The following is a 22,241-nucleotide window of genomic DNA, read 5'->3' as shown; positions in this document are numbered from 1 at the left end:
AACAAAGCAGTCACATGATGGAGGGGCAGGTGGCATAATCTGGTGTAGCTCGGGTGGTACTTTTACTCAAGCATTGTGTATCATCTTCTTTAAAGAACTAATTTAGAGCTCCCTTCACTGTTCACTGTTTTTAACGTTTGCTTCATTTTGGGAATGATCAGATTTTGACTGTTTTTGATTCCTGTTAAAATGCTTACTTCTGACTACTGTTTTTTGGTTGCTATGCTTCTTTCACTTTTACTACTTATCACAGATGCTGTCCTGAGTATTACAGCCCGCTTGTCTCCTTTTTATTAATTTATCAAAATTTCTGCTGGTTTGTGTTATGATTTTTTTTGCATTTATTTCTTAGACTGGTATGCATGAGAATTGATTAGTATTGGGTTCTTGTTATTATTGTATCATTTCATTTTTTGTTTTAATTTTGTCCAGGAATTTTGTCTATCTCTTGTACATCATTTTTTTATTTTTCCAGGAAGCTGCACATTATGATGTCACTTCCAGGAAGTATTTAAGGAGACTATGTACTCCACTTGGTGTCCAAGCTTTTAGATTTCCAAAATGAACAACAATTTGTGGTATTAGGAATTACCTTCGTAAAGAGAAATTAGGGCAATAGGCTTTTTGCTGGTTCTTTTTTTATTTTGATTTTTAATTTACATATTGGGTTTCGTTCACTCATGTTTTGTTTTAAAGTACAGATTTGACCTCAGTTTTTCGTCTGACAATAATTTTAGCCTTATCATGTCTTGGTCTTTCTTTAAACGAACTAAAACTCTTTCTGCTTTCATTCTTGTGGGTGATTTAACTTCTTTGCTGATATTCTTATATGTAATTTTAATCACCTTTTATTATTTACTTTTTGTCCTCTTCTTTAAGTTTTTACTGTTTTTGTATTTTTTATTTTTGTTGTTTTTTTTTCTTATTCTAATTTAGGGGTTTGTGTTTCTTATATTAATCTATTATTTGGTATTTAATGTTTTTTTGTTAATTTGTATCCAATGTCACTAATTTGAACTTTTGTGCTTTTATTCCTTTTGTACCCAATTGAATATTTATGAAGCACTGTGAGCAGGGGAGCTATATACATAAATTATTATTATTATTATTACTAAATAGAGCACTTTTTGTGGCTCACCCTGAACTTCACTCTTAAGGTATACGCGGCCTGCTTCACTTTACAGAGCAGCACATCTCACAGGGTTCCTAGCCTGCACTTGGCACTAGGAGTCTGTGCATATGTGTACTCCCACCTCTATCAGTACACGAAATTGCTGTGTACCTGACACCCCACACTAGTATTAAAAGACCAAACAACTTTACTGTAACTTCTCATTGTAAGTTAGAGGATTTAAAGTCTTACAGTAACAAAAAATTCATCCAGCCATATTCCAGCATCCTCAAGCTCTAGGAATCCAATCCATGGTGCCTGATATACTTCATGTGTTGCTGTGTACCAGATATTGGTGACTGCAGGGTTAATCAGAAAAAATGGAATGCAGAGCCACTGCAGAGTAACACAGAGAAAAACACAGAGAAAGTGTGAGGGAAGAAGATAAACAAAAGGTCAATTAGCATTTGCTTTGACTTTCATCTAATTTTCCTGAGATTGGTAAAAAAAAAAGAAGTTCTGATAACAATGTACTGAATTCATTAGAGGCAATTAAACATCAGGAGTGTCCATAGATTGAGCCAAGCTACTGCAACAGTCTTTAGCATTTTGTATCTGTTGTTCTAGTCTTCCACAGCTTTTACTGCATGCCTGAGGTATTCTTCTGATGATAACTTACTGTTAATAAACTCCTGTGCATGATCCAAAGCGTTATGTATTGACTTAATGCTAAGATATCAGCCTCTAGCCTGAACATTTAGTCTGCACTTTAAATATTTACAAAATACATTATTATGGATATAATATATTGTGATGCTCTTTATTCTTTATCTAGAAGTCTTAAATGACTACCGAAAGGTGACTCTTACATCACACATTATGAAGACCTTGGAAAATGATCATTTTGGCTGACCTGCAACTCCTGCTCAGAACAGCTCTGGACCTCTGCAATTGGCCTACCAGACCACATTGGGGATGGATGATGTTGTAATCTGTCTGATGAATAGAACTTACTTAAGTCTGGAGAAACAGGGTAGCAGGGTGAGGATATTGTGTTTTGACTTCTCTTGTGCATTCAACAACATACAGCCCAAGCTGCTTGTGAGGAGCTCTGGTCAATCAGTGTTGATACTATGTAACACTAAGTCCTGGGTAATGGATTACTAAACTGACACAGCCATAGCTGGGTTTATCAGCGACAAGTAGCAGAATGAATACAGAATGCTAGGGAAGGACTTTATTGCATTGTGCAGATTGAACCACCTGCACCTCAACATCAGTAAGACAAAGGAAACAATTGTAGGCTTCAAAGGGATGAAGCTCACTCTGCCCCAAGTTCTAATAATGGTGAAAATGTGTATGTGTGAGTAAATACAAATCCTACTGGAGTATCTGAACAACAGGTTTGAGTGGAGTACCAACGCATTCTATACACAAAAAGGGTTAGAGTTGCCTTTATTTCCTGTGAAGGTTGAGGTCATTTGGTGTATGCAGTCTACTCTTACATGTTTTCTACCAGTATGTAGTGGTTAGTATATTTTTCTATGTGATAGTGTGGCAGGGAAATGACATTAGTGCAGGTGATGCCAACATGCTAAATGATAATCCAATTAAAAAGGCTAGTTCAATCTTGGGACTCTGGCTGGACTCACTGGAGGAAGTGGTAGAACAGTATGCTGCTTACTCACCTGGACTATGCCTGCCTGCCTGCCTGTTTTGTTTGGCTGTGTCAGGCACAATGCAGGCATCAGTCGTCACGGACAGGGGGTGCTGGTCCATTGCTTGGGTTTTACAATTTTGATGCTGTATTATAATCTTACTAGCCAACCCGCGGCGTACCATACGCCACGTAATCAGGCCGGTTTTTTAATAATTTTTAAGCACAGGGAGAAAATTAACATTTGAAAAATCTGTAATGTAATAAATGAGCAAGAAAAGCAACATTGTAACAATGCACGGAACGAACCAACACACAATCATCCGTGCGGCGTAGCGAGGTGGGAGGGGGGTGTGTACAAAGTGCAGGAGCATCTAAGAAGACACAGCAATTCGCATCCGCGACAAACATGCATGTAGCGTGTGAAACAGTTTGCTATGGTGCACGCGGTCATGCATCATAACCGAAAACTCGTTTTTTAAAGACTGCTCACTTCATTGTGTTTTAACCTCAGTTGTAAAGGAATGTTTTAAAGATACCATGGGATACCCCTCGCAAACAGTTTTACACGCTGCATATGGCGATTCACCTTCGCGAGAAACATGCCTCTATGAACAGTCAACGTGTGGGAGGGGGGTGTATACAAAGGGTAGGGACGAAAACAGTGGGAGCGTATGAGTCGCACTTAGTGGGAATTCCACAGTTTGCAGCCCGAATGGGGTTCAACATCTTACCCACGCCTAGACACAGGCTCAATCTCATGCATAATTATTTATTGAATGCTAAACACTTCTGAAAAGACACGGTTGTCTAAAACGTGTTGGTGTAAAAATACAACAGTAAGTGAATGAAAAGATGGAACTCTGGAGAGAGCAAAATACAACACAATAGTGAACCCGCGGCATAACAAACGCCGCATAATTATTTATTGATGGTTGAACACTTCTGGAAAGACACAGTTGTCTAAAAAGGGAGGGTTTGAGGATACAACAGAAAGTGAATGAAAAACGGAACTCTGGAGAGAGCAACATATAATTGTCCGTGAGTGAAGAAGACGCATGTTTGTCGCGGATGCGAATTGCTGTATGTAGCGTGTAAAACAGTTTGTTATGGTGCACGAAGTCGTGCATCGTAACCAAAAAGTTGTTTTTAAAGACTGCGTACTTAATTGTTTTTTAACCTCAGTTGTAAAGGATTGTTTTAAGGATTCCATGGGATACCCCTCGCAAACCGTTTCACATGCTGCATATGGCGACTCACCTCCGCGAGAAACATGCTTCTATGAACAGTCAAGGGGGCTCGGAAGTACATGAGGCCTCCACGATAGTGATGGGTCATTCTTGATCGATTCGTTCATTTTGAACGAATCTTTAATGTGACTCGGGAAGAACGAGTCGTCTCGTGGGAGTGATTCGCTCAGTCGCGCATGCATTGGCTAACTTCCTATAGTTTCTGTATTGGAATTGATTCACCTGTTTCGAGTCCTCGGGTTTTTCGAGTCGTTCGTTCATCACATGACAGCCCCATAAGCTTAACCAATGCAGTCTGAGCTGGAAAGAGAATTGAACGAAATGACTCGAAAAATGATTCATTCATTTTGCTGAACGAGACTCAAAGGTCCAAGTCGGTAAAATGATCCGAACTTCCCATCACTACTCCACGACAGACGAATATAAATGACGCTGTTCTTTCCGTGTCATCGCGTCTGAATTCGTGGGCGTGGCTCTGTGAGTTGTCGTCGTATCCAATGGTCTTGGAGTTGGTGGGCGTGGCTCCTCCCTGCGTGCGCCATAGGTGTCTTACTTGTCGCCGGCTTAGTGAATCCACGCCCCTTCCGGCGTGTTTTCCATGGGTGTCTTGCCTTAGTGAATTATATATATAGATTCTGTTCAACTTCTTCTAATGGGCATGTGAAAAAAAGGCCACATATAAAATATGGGCTGACTGCAACTTTGCTTTAGAATTTCAATACCGTGCGACAAATAAAAAAAAGGGCTCTGTTTTCTATTTATGTAATTGTATTCAAATACTGATCTTCAGGCTACCTTCAAAGAACGGTATTTAAATTCACCATTTGCCTTTATTAAAATGCAACTTACATGTACTGTTTATAATTTTTCTTTTATTACTAGTAAAACTTTAACTACACTTTAGTATGTATCCATCAGCATTTCATTGTTTTTCTCTCAAACATCATGAGGAACAGCAATAATGAGACCAAAGGACTGTGGAAAACCCAGCAGGGTGAGCCGAGTTGGGAGGAAGTGTGACAGAACTGGTGGGTTCAACGGGGCAACTCCGCCTCTAGCGTCCACAACCTGCAACAGGGTCCCAAATTATGTACTGCAAACTGCAGGAGGTCATCTGAGAGAGGCAGTTTATTGCATGAAACCCTTAAACACATACACACCTATAAACACTCACACCAAAATTTGAAAGGAAAAGTGGAGTACCTGAAGAAAACAATCCACACAGACACAGGAAAATTGAGTAAAATCCACACAGACACTAACTGGGCCTCAATTCAACCTGAGAACTCTGGAGCTGTGAGGTAGTAAAGCTAACCAATAAAACAGAATTTAGAAAAGTGAAATAACCACTGCATTTAAACCGTATATAGGTTCCAATACAAGACCTCTTAAAATCTAAAACACATTTTCTCTTTCAAAAACAGATTTTGTGGAAAAATGACTGGTATATTTATGAATTACAAGTATGCCAAGACCATTTTTCTTTTCATGGAATCAATTTCACTTGACAAGTTACTGTAATGTGCACTGAATCAGTTTCCGTTTAACACTCCCACAGTGTCATGTCTCTGGATGAAACAGACCAAGTAACAAGAAGATTTCAAGCAGAGCAGTACTCTCAAGAAAGTCCAAATTGAATAGCTAAATAGAAAAGCTATACATCAGTAAAAGTACATTTTTCTTTTTAAGCAAAATGGAAATTTTGTCTGACTTTGTGCATTTTTCTCCATGGGGTTTATGTATTCATTTCATAGCTGATTTAACACTGCTGTGCAAGATCTAATGATACTAGTGTACACTTACACACTGAATAGCTAAATGAACTGAGTTTTGATTTGTTTTTTCACAGCTGGTCAGATTAATCCAATAAGTACTTTTACATCAAATCATTTACAGTTTATAAGACAAGGGATTTCAAGGTTTCTAATCAAATATTTGTGTAGCTTTCAAAGTATACAGTATATCTACAATTCAAACAAAGGGGATGGATGTTTATGCAATACAGCCTTTTGTCAATAGAAGTGCTCACACTGTTATGATTTCCAATGGGATTTGTTCTAACCATATTTGTACTGTATATAAATATCAATGTGCATTACTTCTGAGAAAGAGGGAAAATGTGTTTAATTAAGGGATGATTTTAATTAAATATTGGAATTAACTTATGATTAGGAAATTCAGGAGAATTAAAGACAGCAGGTATTACTATAAGAACAGACTTAGTTTCTGCATCTAAATTATTGCATGAGATAAAGAAAGAATCAAGCAAACAAAAGAGGTTTGAAAGTGCTTGCCAGTGTTAGAGTTATATAGAACATAGTCAGGTCTGGACCCAGAAAACTAACTAATCTAGCAAACAAATTTTATGAGCATGAAAGAGAGATAATGAATCAAAATCCCAACAACTGAGCTGAGTTTCTGAAAACGCACAAACAAAAAATGAGCCCTAACAAACAATGATACAAAGTCGTGCAACAAAGTTTTGATTTCTTTTAAATTATCCCAAGGCTAGGATAGCAAATGTACTGCTTTGCCATCTTAAGCAGCACCAACGAATGTCACATGATGGCAACTAGCCTAGCAAAAGGAACAGTGACGTGAATGGCAACAACAAATTGAAGATGATGTTGGAATAAACTCATCACCAGAACATGAAATAATTGCAAATAAAGCAAAATCAAAATATTAATTTAAAATTACACATGGAATTCAAGCACAGCTAAGAACAACACAAATTAATAACACTAGGATAGTGAATCCTATGTAAAAAAAAGTAAGAATGATATCATCATTAAGGAAACCAAAAGAACAGAAGATAACAGTACCTACCAGGGTGAAGAAAATGAAGATCAGTTGAATGACGTCTGTATAAACCACAGAGTACAGTCCTCCAAGCAATGTGTAGCATATAGCCACAATTGATGAAAGAAGAATGGAATACAGGGATTTAATATCGAGAATTACTTTCATTGTCCCTCCTGAAAGGATCCATATAATAAAATCAGATTAATACAGTTTAGGATAGGTTAATAGAGCGTGGCATCTTTTATATGTCACTTTGGATAAAAGCATCTGCTAAGCAAGTTAATATAACCATTAATGTAAGAATATCCAACATATTAATCAGTCTTCTTCAATTTAATCAGCAGGAAGTATTCTAGTTCAGTGTTTCTAAATCATGCCTGTTTTGCCCCAGAGGGGACTGGGCAGTCTCTTGGTCTGGAATCCCTGCAGATTTTAATTTTTTTTCTCCAGCCGTCTGGAGTTTTTTTTTTTTTTGTTTTTTCTGTCCACCCTGGCCATCGGACCTAATTTATTCTATGTTAATTAATGTTGACTTATTTTTATTTTTTATTGTGTCTTCTATTTTTCTATTCTTCATTTTGTAAAGCACTTTGAGCTACATTTTTTTGTATGAAAATGTGCTATATAAATAAATGTTGTTGTTGTTGTAGTCATGTCCTTTTTCAGCAAGTAGTGTCTTTAGTTGTTAGGCACTGACACACACACACACACATATATACATATATATATATATACACATATATATATATATATACTATATATATATATATATATATATATACACATATATATATATATATATATACATATATATATATATATATATATACACACATATATATATATATATATATATACACATATATATATACACATACATACATATATATTATATATATATACACTACACATATATATACACACACACACACACACATATATCTACATATATACATATACATACATATGTACATATATACACACACAGCTATTTCGTATCAGTGCAATACGCTGCTTGTTAAAACGGATAACTCCGCTCTTACGCAAGTGTGCGTGGATATTATGAACTATCGTATTTGTTCAAGTTCTATTTAAATTTTAAATAGAAGGAATTTTTATTTAGTCGACAGAAATATCTTTGGTAGGAATGGTAAAAACAGACAGGAATATTATTCCTGAATAAATCAACTCAAACCTTAAACAACTTATAATATTTTGCTCTCCATAAAAATATATCCTGTCTAAATTATACAAGTTAGAAATAAAGTAAACGTTAAAAGAACAAACATTCAAATTTCTTTACTCTTATGTAATTTTATATAAAAAATAAACTTAGATTTTAAATATCCCAAAAGATTTTGCTCTCCATAAAAATATATCCTGTCAAAATTATACAAATTCAAATATGAACATGCTGCATAACAAAACCTGGAAATATAAATAAAATGTGTTCCTTTCAGCAATAACAAATCAAATCATTCAGTTGTCTTTGCTCATATGTCATTTTAGAGCTGGACGCTTGGCATGTTTTTTTGGCAACAAGTTCGTTTATGTTTGGTGTGAGGTTCTGTGTTCTGGAGATTCTCAGGATGGATTGCAGGTGCTCATCAGTGAGGCGACTCCTGTGTGCTGTTTTGTTACATGCACAAGGTTCGAGCCGCATGTAGACGGACCTTTTTTGTTCTTCAAAGTCACCAAAGCGCCGTGCAAACTCAGTGCGCTCAGTTTATCAGCAAAGTGCGTATTTGGGAACACCGTAGTGACGACTTGGTTCAACATTACTTGGCAACAGGGAAAAGGCGGCAAGTTGCACTGGTGCATTTGTGTCTCCCATAAAAGCAGCTTCACTTGAAATCACTTTGTGATTGTGCACGGGTAAAAACGTCCGCTGAAGTGTCAGATTCTTATTTAATTCTTCTGCTTTCTGTATCTTCTGCATTGCATTCAGGTCTTTCAGGTTACCCTGATGTTTTGTCTCATAGTGCCGTCTTAGATTAAATTCTGTAATTACAGCCACATTAGCTCCACAAATGAGACACACGGGTTCAGTAAACATATACTCAGCCTCCCATCGGTTTTTAAAGGCTCTATTTTCAGAATCAACTTTTCTCTTCAGCATCGTGTGAGCTAGCTTCGCAATAACTTGCAGCATCATAAGCTAGACTTGATTAACGCAGCAAGTGTTCGGCAAGGCAGCTGAAGCGCTGCATTATGGGATCTGTAGTTTATTGTGTTACCAGCGCTTCATATACCCGGGCCATTAATAACAATAATACAGTATATAAAATGATCTCGCGGGCGGATATAATTACACGCCGGGCTGGATGTGGCCCGTGGCCCTTGAGTTTGACACATATGGACTAAATAGAACTTGAAAAGATATACTTTTTCAAATGTGATCGCGCAATTCAGATAGAGTTGACGCAAGACTACAGCCTGCATGCCTCAATAAGTCATCCTCCCTCGCTCTTACTTTTTACCGTTCATCTAATGAATACACTGACTATGGCTTTACCAAAACAATCATTGATGGCGAATAAAGTATCCATTATTCGAGCATGTAGCATATATATATACCCGCGTATCGGAGCGGAGAAGTAGTGTGTTAAAAAAGCTATGAAAAAGAAAAGGGAACATTTTAAAAATAACGTAACATGACTGTCAATATACAGTATTTGTTTTGTGAGTGTTACTGAGTGTTGCTGTCATCAAGGATTTGATTATCATTATTTCTTTCAATCAGGTTCGTATTTGTAGGATGTGTTGTGTTCAAGTTACATTCCGTGTTTGTCAATCGTTGTAAAGATGACAGGTTTCATTCATCGATTCGTTTCTTACTGCATCAATAAACAGCTCGTCTTCTTCTTTATCTGAGACCTGACACACTGCATGCACGGTTTTTTTACACTGTCTTCCTTTAGCGGAACATTGATTTTTTCCACCGTGTGCTTTGTTTCCGCAGTAGCTGGATTTATGAATATGCTTGTATGTATCAGACGCTTCATATTTTTTGCTGCCTTTTCAATTGTGTAATTCGGTTTTTGTTCAGCGCTCTTTGGAACTGTTGCTTTTTGGCTGTGCACTGCGTTAGTTCACGTGAGCCGCTCGGTGTACATGCATCGAAGGTTCCCAGCTGTGCTGGTGCCATCTCGTGCTATGTCCATGGCTGTATTTAATGTTACCTTAGTCCTGGCACTTAAAACTTTCTCTCGCAGTTTCGCTGAGTTTGTGCCAAACACCACCCTGACCATCTCATCTTCCTCTGCATAAGCACAGTCCTTCACCCGTGAATATTTAGTGGGAGTTTGCTATTGGATTGCCGCTGACGGACGGCCTTATATGGGCAGGCACTAAATTACAAACGCCAGCGCAGCCTGTCTATGAACTTAATTTAAAGTGTAGGTTTACATCGTGCTTTGTTTCAAGTAGCAGAACTCATGAATATGGTTGTATATGTCACTTTCGCCGCTTCTTATTGTTTCGCTGCCTTCTCAATTATATAATGCATGTTTTCTTCAGCGCTTTTTGGAGGTCTTCCTGGTTTTCTATGTACTGCGTGATTACGTGGGAGGCGTGATGATGTCACACGAAACTCCGCCCCCACGGCGTTCAAGCTCATCTCCATTACAGTAAATGGAGAAAAACTGCTTCCAGTTATGACCATTACGCGTAGAATTTCAAAATGAAACCTGCCCAACTTTTGTAAGGAAGCTGTAAGGAATGAACCTGCCAAATTTCAGCCTTCCACCCACACGGGAAGTTGGAGAATTAGTGATGAGTGAGTGAGTGAGGGCTTTGCCTTTTATTAGTATAGATATATATACACACACACACACACATACATACATATATATATATACACACACACACACATACACACACATACATATATATATACACACATACACACACACATACATATATATACACACACACACACACACACACACACACACATACATATATACACACACACACACATACATATATATACACACACACACATATTTTTCGTCTAAAGGTTTGCTCTGCAATGACCAGCAACAAAAGTCAAGTCACTAGGAAAAGCAGAAAAACACAGGAACTGATCTAATGCAGGAAACTTTTACTCATGGACAATTGTATACGGCATGTTCAAAAGTAATCAGCTTTAGTGACCTAACAATTTTATTACTTGACTGACGCCTTTACTCAAGGTGACTTGCAACATTTGAGATATAACTGGTCACATTTTTTGTTTGCAAACCAATTAAGAAGAGAAATATACTTTCCTTAACAAATTTCTAGTTTTTAATTGACCGTCCTGTGGATGTACTAATGCATTCGATGTGTCACTTGCAAAACTCCGCAATTAAAACGTCAGCTATTTCAAATACAGTAGTTTTAAAAATACATAATTTCTCTAAGTTTTATTAACTCCACAACTTGTATAGTACCTAAAGCTCCAAGAATGCAAGCTGCCCAAAATATGTCTGACATTACCAATGGAAGGACTAAAATACTTGAAACTATATTTCCAAATTTCTTCTGAAAGGGATCGATAACAGTCACATACTTCTTCGCTCTCATTGGGCCAGCAAAGAAAAATCCACCTGGTGAGAAGAAGAGTAAAAAATATATTATGAGTTTTTAGCAATGGTTGAAAGATTTATACATTAAAGCCGGGTTTGGTGAAGAGCGGCTATATTGAAGTGTTGCATTTAGGTGGCACTGAAACAAAAAGTGAAAAGAAAATTCATAAAATTAATTATAGAGCTACGCAAATTTCACCATATATTGTATATTGTAACTTGTATTTATAACAACATAAACTTTCTATATGTATTTACTTTACCAAGAATCAGACTGATGGTGTATCCAACTGGCCCAGTGGCCCAGAGGAGTCCTTTTGATGGAAGGTACACAAGTTCTGCTGTTCCAAGGATGTATCCTCCTCCAACCCAAGTGGCTAACAAAGAGTAAATAGAGGAGCCAAGTTGTTGTAATTGGTTGACAAAAAGTCATATTTAGTTAATTCTTGTTGAAAACATTTATTTTCCCAAGCATGTTGGTAAGTATATGTCAGCAGGGGTTAGAAATCAGCACCAGGTCACTGTTTGTATGGAGTCTTCACTTTTGTACTGTATATGTATGAATTTTCCCTAAATATTCTAGTCTTACTCAAATATCCTAAAGACATGCTTGTTAGGTAATTTGCCAATTTTAATTTGGCTGCGTGTTATACCCTGCTGTATACTAGCACCAAGTGCTGCCAAGTTGGACTCTGTCCAATCATGACTCTGTATTGAAATAGGCAGACTGAACAAAGTTATTTTATGCTTTCCTAAATGTAGGCTGGCAGTAGACTAGACTCTGTCTCACCTTCACTACGCTCAAAGCAAGAATGATCCCTGGTGGACGGATGTGATACCAATCCATTGAAGGACTCAAAAATTTTGATTTGCCAATTAGACTAGCAACATTGTGTTTGGAATATGGAAGGAAAACCAGAGAGCCAAAAGAAAAACTCTTGAGAACAGAGAATAGTGTATGTGCATATTGCACATAGACAGCATCTGGGCTGAAAGTGGAGCATCTTCCATTTAAATAAATACAGAAGGCTTATTGAGTTGTGAGGTATTGTTTTTGAGGCTGTTTCAATTAAACATTATATCTACAGTATTAAACATTTAATCAGTACAACAGCACTTGGAACAACAACAAACATAAGATATAATAACATTCAGTATGAAAAGAGTTCCTGAAAATAATTATTTTGTTTCTTGTAAAAGTAAAAAAAAATGAATAAGCCAATGTAAATGTATTGTGTTCCTACAGCTTTTGCAATATGCTGTCTTTGGAACTTTTCATTATGACTAAAATTACAAAGTGCTCTGCATAAAATTCTATAGCATTGCAGTGAAATGGGAAATACTTGTTGCAGAATAAAGAAATTAAAGTAGTACTCAGGCTGTCATCATTTCATATAGTGTTTGTCATGTGAAATATTACCACAAAAAGCTTTAGAATGCTATTCCAGTATCCACCTTAATATAAGTGTCTGTGTATCTGTCTGTGTGTCAGTCCAATTACTGTATCTCTGCTGTCCAACAGATGGCACATCACATACATTAGCACTGCTTTTACAAGTCCTGTACCAAATGACATGTAGCAGAGACATACCTTCAGACAGACACTACAAATGTTAACACTGAGGTCTACTTTGTTTACTTAGATTTAAGCCCATTTTAGCAAAAGGACGAAGGTTCGAGTGTTTAGAGTCGTTGTGCTTCCTACCCTGCTATATGGTTGCGAGACATGGACGCTATCCAGTGACCTGAGACAAAGACTGGACTCCTTTGGTACTGTGTCTCTCCGGAAAATCCTTGGAGTCCCGAATAAGGCACATTACCTGCATTGTGAGGGAGCGTCAGTTACGGCGCTACAGTCATGTGGCGCGTTGGGGACCTGAGTGGCTGGACCAGGTGAAGGGGTCGCCCATGTAACACCTGGCTGTGGCAGATAAAGGGTGATTTACGAAGGGTGGGACTGGACTGCATGTCTGCCTGGGGTGTTGCCAACTGGGATCCCAAGTTATTTCATTGTGTAGTGGGTGCGGCAACACACTGTACCAGTGCATACTCCCCAACTTGACTTGACTTGACGAAAAAACAAATTATAGAAACTGGTCAATTAATATTATCCTTATATACAAGTATAATGGTGTCTTTCAAATCACTTTCTGACAATAATACACATTTTTAATAACAAGTTCACATAGAAGTGAAGCAATTTACATTGCAACATTTGATCACAAACATTACAGTATGTGTTCATGTTTAACCTTACCAGTTATCTTTAAATGGTGATTTGGTAAAGGTCTTCTGGAAACAGATCTGATCTTTTATTGTAATGAAACATTTCTTATTTTTATTTTGACATTTTTTTGTTTCTTATATGGTATCCAAATGAAGATTAGATTAGATTAGATTAGATTGATAGATTGATAGATAACCACTGTTGTGTATCCTGGCAGCATCAGGCATGGGACCAGAAATAACCCTACACAGGACATATCATATGCCATAGTCAAACACACACAAAGCTCTCAACAAACCAATTTTGAGTCACCAGTTAACCTAACATGCACTTTTTTTTGATTTGCAAGGAATAACAGACCACTTGGGGAAAAATATATGCAGACAGAGAGAGTATGAGCAAACTCCACAAAGCACCTGAGCTTGAATTTGAACCAGGACTCTATATGAGAATGCTACACTAACCACTGTGCCACCTTGTGACTTAATTCCAATATAGCAATAGGTTGTTTTACATAATTTGACTGCACTTCAGTTATAGATACAGGCACCTAGAAACCATTTCCTCCGTACACACCTGTAATAATTATATTGTTTGGGTAAAGTGCTGAAGGATGTACTTAACATTGTCAAGATGTTGTATAGAAAAAAACTAATTACTTTAGTCAGAAACAAAAGAGAAACTGCTACTTTCCTTCTGCAGACTCATTAATACTTGAACTGCATGTATTACAATAATAACATGAAAGGCAAAAAACTTAGGGCATATTAAACATCCTGAAGCATAATGCCATTTTTGAATTCATGGGGGTTGTAGTTATTCTTGTTACATGCTCATAGAATGGCACTAGTCATCACGTTAACATTTCTATTCTAGCCTCAGTGACAGAAGCCAAGCTTACCAGTCGTGGTGAAAATTCCTAGCCAGATTCCAAGATTTCTCCCTCCCAACATGGATACTTCACTCCGCTCTCCAACATATTTCTTCTCCTCCTTCTTGGATATCTTTGCTGCCCAAATCCCAGTGATCAGAATGACTGCATAAAACACAACCACAGCAACTAGACCAGGGATGTGAAGAGCCATCTTCAGATACTGTAGGTAAAATGTAGATATTCTGATAGGCACAGAGTAAAAAATATATCATTACCATACATTTGAATACAATGCAAATAGCACTTATTAGAATTTTATTTCAGGGCAATGAGTCTAATTTAACTTAATTACTCATTTTAACTTAACTTATAAAGTAATGTCAAATGTTTACATTATTGAAACTGGAAAATGCTGTGGCAAAATTGTAGAAAAAGAAAATAACAGGCAATAAAATTGTGAAGTAAAAGTGGGGCAATAGTATATTCTAAGGAAGATCTCTTCAGATTAATTGTCTTGTTCATCTTGGTGTGGAACTAGCAAATACAGGTAGCTGCTACTTCATTCACCTTTCTACAGTGTCATTTGTGTAAAAGGCAATAAGTCATGAAGAAGGAAGCTGAATCACAGCTTAGTTTTATAATACTTTTTCAGTGATTTTCCTTCTTTGTCATTAATTACCTTTCCTTCCAATATCCTATGTGTCCACCCCTTAGATGAGTCCTTCAGAGAGCAAACAAGGTGGCATTCCCATCAAGCTAAGTGGGCAAAAGCTTCTATTGTAAGACTACAGACCTGGACAGAAGATAAAACTAAATATCCACTGAATAAATTAGGGGAGATCCCAAAAAGGTGAAAATACTCTGACATCAAAAAGCAAAGACAAAAGCAGCCAAAAGCTGAAGTGAATAATAATGCAGATATAAGTATCAAAAATGCAAAGCTTTAAGACAAAATCCAGAAAAAGGCACTAAATCAAAAACAAGAAATACTAAGTAATCAAGTGAGAAGCTCACTAAGGGTTTCACAAGGCTAAAAGCACAATGTTAGACAAAAGAATGAAAATTAATTTCCCCTATTTTTTGGCCTCGCTCCCAACTGTCATGACCTAGACCTTACTAGTCAAAGTCAAAGTGAACTGTATTGTCATCTCAACCATATACAAGTATACAGATAGATGAAATTGCGAAGCTCAGGGTCCACAGTTTAACAACGTGATGTGCAAATAATAAATTAAAAATAGAATTTAAATTTAAAATTAAAACACAAACAAGACAAAATATTGTGCAAAGACAAGACAAAGAAGTAGCAGGAATATTGACGTGTAGTTAGCAATATGAACGTTGATGCAATGTATGGTATTTGCAATCTAGATTCATAAGTATAGTCAATAGATATGTAATATAATAAATAAATAATAGATTTAGATAATACAGAAATTATCAGTGTATGATAACAGTTGTTTAGGATATTTGTAAACAATGACAGGTCAGAATGTTTCACAGCAGAAGGATATCAAGAATGTCAAAATACTGTCAGTATGAGATTTTCAGTTCTTTTCTACATGCACACTCGCCTTTGCAGGAAAGTGGCTTGCATGTATAAAAGTTCTGGTTTTAGAGGTGGTTGAGGCCGTGTGGAAGATCCCAGGGGGCAGCATGGTGTTAAGGAGTCTGACAGCTTGGGGGTAAAAACTCTCCTGCAGCCTGGCAGATCTGGCTTTGATGCTGCAGTATCTTCTCTTGGATGGCAGAAGTGTGAAAAGTCCATGTGTGAGGTATAGGGAGTCCTGAACAATGCTGCAGGTCTTGTGGACACTGCATTTGTAAAATATACCCTGTAGTGAAGGGAGAGGCACCCCAATAATGTTCTCTTCTGTCTTCACTATCCTTTGCAGGCGCTTGCGGTCAGATATATTGCAGTTGCCATACCAGACAGACAGTGATGCAGCTGGTCAGAACACTTTCAATGGTGCCTCTGTAGAACATGGTGAGGATGGAGGGGGGAAGTCTTGCTTGCTTCAGCTGCCTCAGGAAGTGTAGTCTCTGCTGGGTTTCTTGATTAGTGATGAGGCGTTATGTGTCCACGAAAGTTCCTCAGTTATTTGCACACCGAGGAACTTGGTACTCCTAACAGTCTCCACATCTAAACCGTTGATGCTGAGTGGGATGTGGGCAGGACGTGATTTTCTGAAGTCCACGATTATCTCTTTTGTCTTGTCGACATTGAGAGATAGATTGTTGTCTTTACACCATGCAGACATCCGTTCCACCTCATCTCTGTAAGCTGTTTCATCATCCCTGCTTATCAGTCCCAGCACCGTCATATCATCTGCAAACTTGATGATGTGGTTGGTGTTGTGTGTGCCTGTGCAGTCGTGAGTCAGCAGGGTGAAGCGGTGCTCCAGTGCTCAGTGTGATGTTGCTGGAAGTGTTGCAGTCCATCCGAACTGACTGGGGCCTCTCTGTCAAGAAGTCCAGGATCCAATTGCAGAGGGTGGTGTTCAGGCCCATCCTGCTCAGTTTTACAACCAGCTTTTGAGGGATGATTGTGTTGAAGGCAGAGCTAAAGTCTATGAATAGCATCCTGACATGTGTCTTTTTTATCCAGATGTGTCAGGGAGAGGTGAAGAGCAGAGCATATGGCATCCTCAGTTGACCTGTTTGAGTGGTATGCAAACTGAAGAGGGTCAAGGGAGGCAGGGAGATTAGTCTTTATGTGTGACATGACTAACCTTTCAAAGCACTTCATTATGATTGGCGTGAGTGCAACTGGTCGGTAGTCATTCAAACATGTCACTGATGACTTCTTTGGCACTGGTATGATGGTGGTCGACTTGAAGCATGCTGGGACTGACGACTGGCTCAGAGGTGTGTTGAAGATGTCTGTGAGGACACCAGCCAGTTGACTGGCACATTCTTTCACCACACGACCAGGTATGTTGTCAGATCCTGCAGCCTTGCGTGGATTGACTCTGGATAGAGTTCTCTTCACGTCAGTTATGTAGAGACAGAGTACCTGGTCAGTGGAGGGAGGTGTTGCTTTTCTCACTGGCTCTTTGTTCTGTGCCTCAAACCATGCGAAGAAGTTGTTCACCTTATCTGGAAGGTAAGCATCACCATCGCTGCTGTGTGGGTTGGGCTTGTAGTTTGTAATTGTCTGAATACCCTGCCACATACAATGTGTCTCTCTGGTACTGCTGAATTGTTTGTTAATTGCGTGGCCTCTAAAAACAATAGAGGTATTGTTTTGGGGTATTTAGAGGTCAAAATATATAAATGTCAGGGCAGTTCTTTGATTTAGGATGTTTTGAAGGCATTATTTTTTTTAATACATCTTCCCATAGTGCAATTTCTTTGTTATGGGAGCTGTCATTGTTTTTGATGGAGGTACGAGTTTGCCAAGCTGTTGCTGGGTAGGACAACTGTGAATGTGCAATGTGTGACACATTACCACAATGCATTAAGGTCATGATGGCACTGGCCAAAGGGCAGAAAACAGCACTGGGCAAGGTACCAGTCAATCAGAGGGCTCACATATACACACCCCTGAGTGAATGTAGATTTACAAGTTAACCAAATATACAAATCTTTGGGCCAATATACAAAAAGGTAAAAAGTACAAACTGGACATGAACAACAAACAAGCACAACATTTGAACCCAGGAGACTGGATCTATTAGGTACTAGTCACTGCTCCACTGTTCTGCCCAGATATAATTTTATACTGTAGGTACTGAAATTATTCCCAGTTTTACATATTATTTTTGAATATGTTTCTAAGTATTGGAAAACAGTTTTGCATTTTTACCAATAGGTTTAATGGTTCTCAATTACATCACAAATAGAGTTTGCATTTCTTTAAACATTGAAACCCATTATGTCATTAGTCTTTATTCACACATGCATTAACTCACTCATACTCATCAGCTAAAGATTCAACAACTGGTAATTATATACAAAGTATTTGTTGTAATATAATTTAACTGATGTGAGGTAAATTGTGTGTGCAAGAGACTAAATAGCCAACAGGGTGCTGGTGGAAATTGGGCTACTGTTGGCCAAAGAAGAAGAAGGAGATGAAGATGGGGGAGACGTGTCTGGAGGCAGGAAGAGAGGAGAAAGGTAAAGAGATTGGAACTGAGGGTAGGAACTTTGAATGTTGGCATTATGACTGGTAAGGGGAGAGAGTTAGCAGATATGAGGGAGAAAAGGAAGGTTGATATATTGTGCGTGTAAGAAACTAAATGGAAGGGGAGTAAGGCCAGGTAGATTGGAAGTGGATTCAAATTGTTCTATCATGGTGTGGATGGGAGGAGAAATGGGGTAGGGTTTATTCTGAAGGAACAATATGTGAAGAGTGTTTTGGAGGTGAGAAGAGTATCAGACAGAGTAATGATTATGAAGCTGGAAATTGGAGGTGTGATGATGAATGTTGTTAGTGCAAATGCCCCGCAAATTGGGTGTGCGTTGGATGAGAAAGAAGATTTTTGGAGTGATCTAGATAAAGTGATGAAGAGTGTACCCAAGGGACAGAAAAGTGGTGATTGGAGTAGATTTCAATGGACATGTTGATGAAGGGAACGGAGGAGACAAGGAGGTAATGGGTGGGTATGATGTCAAGGAGAGGAATGAAAGCGGTCAGATGACAGTGGATTTTGCCAAAAGGATGGACATGGCTGTGGTAAATATATATTTTAAGAAGAGGGAAAAACATAGGGTGACGTACAAAAGTGGAGGAAGATGCACACAGGTAGATTGCATCCTATGCAGAACAGTCAATCTGAAGGAGATTGAAGACTGTAAAATAGTGGCAGGGGAAAGTGTAGTTAAGCAGCATAGGATGGTGGTCTGTAGGATGATGTTGGAGATCAAGAAGAGGAAGAGAGTTAGTGCAGAGCCAAGTATCAAATGGTGGAAGTTAGAGCCAAGTATCAAATGGTGGAAGTTTAGGGAGGAGGTAAGACAGGCAATGGGTGGCAGTGAAGAGTTACCAGACAGCTGGGCAACTACAGCAGAAGTAGTACGGGTGACAGCAAGAAGGGTGCTTGGTGTGACATCTGGACAGAGGAAGGAGGAAAAGAAAACCTGGTGGTGGAGTGGGGAAGTATAGCAGAGTATACAGAGGAAGAGGATGGTGAAGAAGAAGTGGGATAGTCAGAGAGATGCAGAAAGTAGACAAAAGTACAAGGAGATAGGTGCAAGATGAAGAGAGAGATGGTGAAGGCTAAACTAGAAAATGCATATAATGAGTTGTATGAGAGGTTGGACACTAAAGAGGGAGAAAAGGACCTGTACCAATTGGCTACACTGAGGGACCAAGCTGGGAAAGATGTGCAGCAGGTTAGGGTGATAAAGGATAAAGTTGGAAATATACTCACAAGCTAAGAGTGTGTTGAGCAGATGGAAAGAGTACTTTGAGAGGCTGATGAATGAAGAGAACTAGAGAGAGATAAAAGGTTGGATGATATCGAGATAGTGAATCAGGAAGTGCAACGGATTAGCAAGGAGGAAATAAGGACAGCTATGAAAAGGATGAAAAATGGTCCAGAGGACATGCCTGTGGAAGCATGAAGGTGCATAGGATTGTTTAATGGAATCTTGGAAAGTGACAGGATGACTGAGGAGTGGAAAAGAAGTGTACTGGTGCCAATATTTAAGAATAAGGGGGATGTGCAGGACTGTAGTAACTACAGAGGGATAAAAATGATGAGTCACAACATGAAATTATGGGGAAGAGTAGTGGAAGCAAGGTTAAGAAATTAGGTAATGATTAGTGAACAGCAGTATGGTTTCATGCCAAGAAAGATCACCACAGGTACGATGTTTGCTCTGAGGATGTTGATGGAGAAGTATAGAGAAGGCCAGAAGGAGTGGCATTGTGTCTTTGTGGACCTGGAGAAAGCATATGACAGCATGCCTCGAGAGGAGCTGTGGTATTGTATGAGGAAGTCGAGAGTGGCAGAGAAGTACGTAAGAGTTGTACAGCATATGTACGAGGGAGGTGTGACAGTGGTGAGGTCTGCAGTAGGTGTGAGGATGCATTCAAGGTGGAGGTGGGATTACATCAGGGATTGGCACTGAGCCCTTTCTTATTTGCAATGGTGATGGACAGGTTGACAGATGAGATTAGACAGGAGTCCCCATGGACTATGATGTTTGCTGATGAAATTGTGATCTGTAGCAGTTGGAAGACACCCTGGAGAGGTGGAGATATGCTCTGGAGAGGAGAGGAATGAAGGTCAGTAGGAACACGACAGAATACATGTGTGTAAATGAGTGGGAGGTCAGTGGTGGATGAGTTTAAATACTTGGGATCAACAGTAGAATGTAATGGGGATTGTGGAAGGGAGGTGAAAAGAGTGCAGGCAGGGACGTGTGGGTGGAGAAGAGTGTCAGGAGTAATTTGTGACAGACGGGTATCAGCAAGAGTGAAAGGTTAAGTTCACTTTCCCAGAGAGTCATTCTTCTTGCATCACCCCAGTCCCAAAGGTATCATGTCCTATTGAGCTGAATGACTTCTGGCCTGTCACTCCGACGTCAGCATGTGATGAAGACTATGGAGTGGCTGCTGCTTCACCACCTGAGGCCACAGGTCCGCCACACCCTCAACCCTCTGCAGTTCGCATACCAGGAGAAGGTGGGAGAGGAGGATGCCATCATCTATATGCTACACTGATCCCTCCCCCACTTGGACAGAGGCAGTGGTGCTGTAAGAATTATGTTTCTGGACTTCTCTAGCACCTTCAACTCCATCCAACCTCTGCTCCTTAGGGACAAGCTGAGAGAGATGGGAGTAGATTCATAACTGGTGGCATGGATTGTGGACTCTCTTACAGACAGACCTTATGTACCAGTACCAGTATGTGCGTCTCAGGAACTGCAGGTCTGACATTGTGGTCAGCAACACAGGAGTACTGCAGGGGACTGTACTTTCTCCGATCCTGTTCAGCCTATATACATCGGACTTCCAATACAACTCGGAGTTCTGCCAAATCTGATGACACTGATATCGTGGGCTGCAGGAGGAGAATAGGAACCTAATCAAGGACTTTTTTAAATGGTGCGACTCAAACCACCTACAACCGAACACCAGCAAAACTAAGGAGCTGGTGGTGGATTTTAGGAGGTCCAGGCCCCTTATGGACCCTGTGATCATCAGAGGAGACTGTGTGCAGAGGGTGCAGACCTATAAATATCTGGAAGTGCAGATGGATGATAAATTGGACTGGGCTGCCAATACTGATGCTCCGTGCAAGAGACGACAGAGCTGACTATACTTCCTTAGAAGGCTGGCGTCTTTCAACATCTGCAATAAGATGCTGCAGATGTTTTATCAGACGGTTGTGACGAGCTCCCTCTTCTACGCAGTGGTGTGCTGGGGAGGCAGTATAAAGAAAAGGGACGCCTCATGCCTGGACAAACTGGTGAGGAAGGCAGGCTCTATTGCAGGCACGGAGCTGGACAGTTTGACATCTGTGGCAGAGCGACGGATGCTGAGCAGGCTCCTGTCAATCATGGAGAATCCACTGCATCCACTGAACAGTATTATCTCCAGACAGAGGAGCAGCTTCAGCAACAGACTGCTGTCACTGTCCTGCTCCACTGACAGACTGAGAAGATCACTCCTCCCCCACACTATGCGACTCTTCAATTCCACCCAGGGGGGTAAACGTTAACATTATACAAAGTTACTGTCTGTTATACCTGCATTTTTATCACTCTTTAATTTAATATTGTTTTTTATCA

At 39.2% G+C, this 22,241-nt stretch overlaps 1 protein-coding gene across 2 annotated transcripts in view; it reads right to left on the bottom strand.

The window, feature by feature from the left end:
* Window positions 1-22,241, bottom strand: part of LOC120523130 (high-affinity choline transporter 1-like) — a 40,764-nt gene that overhangs the window by 7,467 nt on the left and 11,056 nt on the right. Inside the window, exons 2-6 of one of the 2 annotated variants that reach the window (XM_039744127.1) lie at window positions 14,523-14,737; window positions 11,658-11,771; window positions 11,260-11,415; window positions 6,848-6,996; window positions 1,364-1,507 (exon numbers count right to left, since the gene is read on the bottom strand). In XM_039744127.1, coding sequence (XP_039600061.1) covers window positions 1,364-1,507; window positions 6,848-6,996; window positions 11,260-11,415; window positions 11,658-11,771; window positions 14,523-14,706 — 747 coding nt within the window. In that variant the 5' untranslated portion in view covers window positions 14,707-14,737. The remainder of the gene's footprint in view (window positions 1-1,363; window positions 1,508-6,847; window positions 6,997-11,259; window positions 11,416-11,657; window positions 11,772-14,522; window positions 14,738-22,241) is intronic. The other variant, XM_039744128.1, reaches the window with a different exon arrangement.

The sequence above is a fragment of the Polypterus senegalus genome, chromosome 2, assembly GCF_016835505.1.
Source record: "Polypterus senegalus isolate Bchr_013 chromosome 2, ASM1683550v1, whole genome shotgun sequence".
Lineage (NCBI taxonomy): Eukaryota > Metazoa > Chordata > Cladistia > Polypteriformes > Polypteridae > Polypterus > Polypterus senegalus.
The sequence above is the reverse complement of the archived record's forward strand: the minus strand, read 5'-3'. Positions and strand labels throughout refer to the sequence as shown.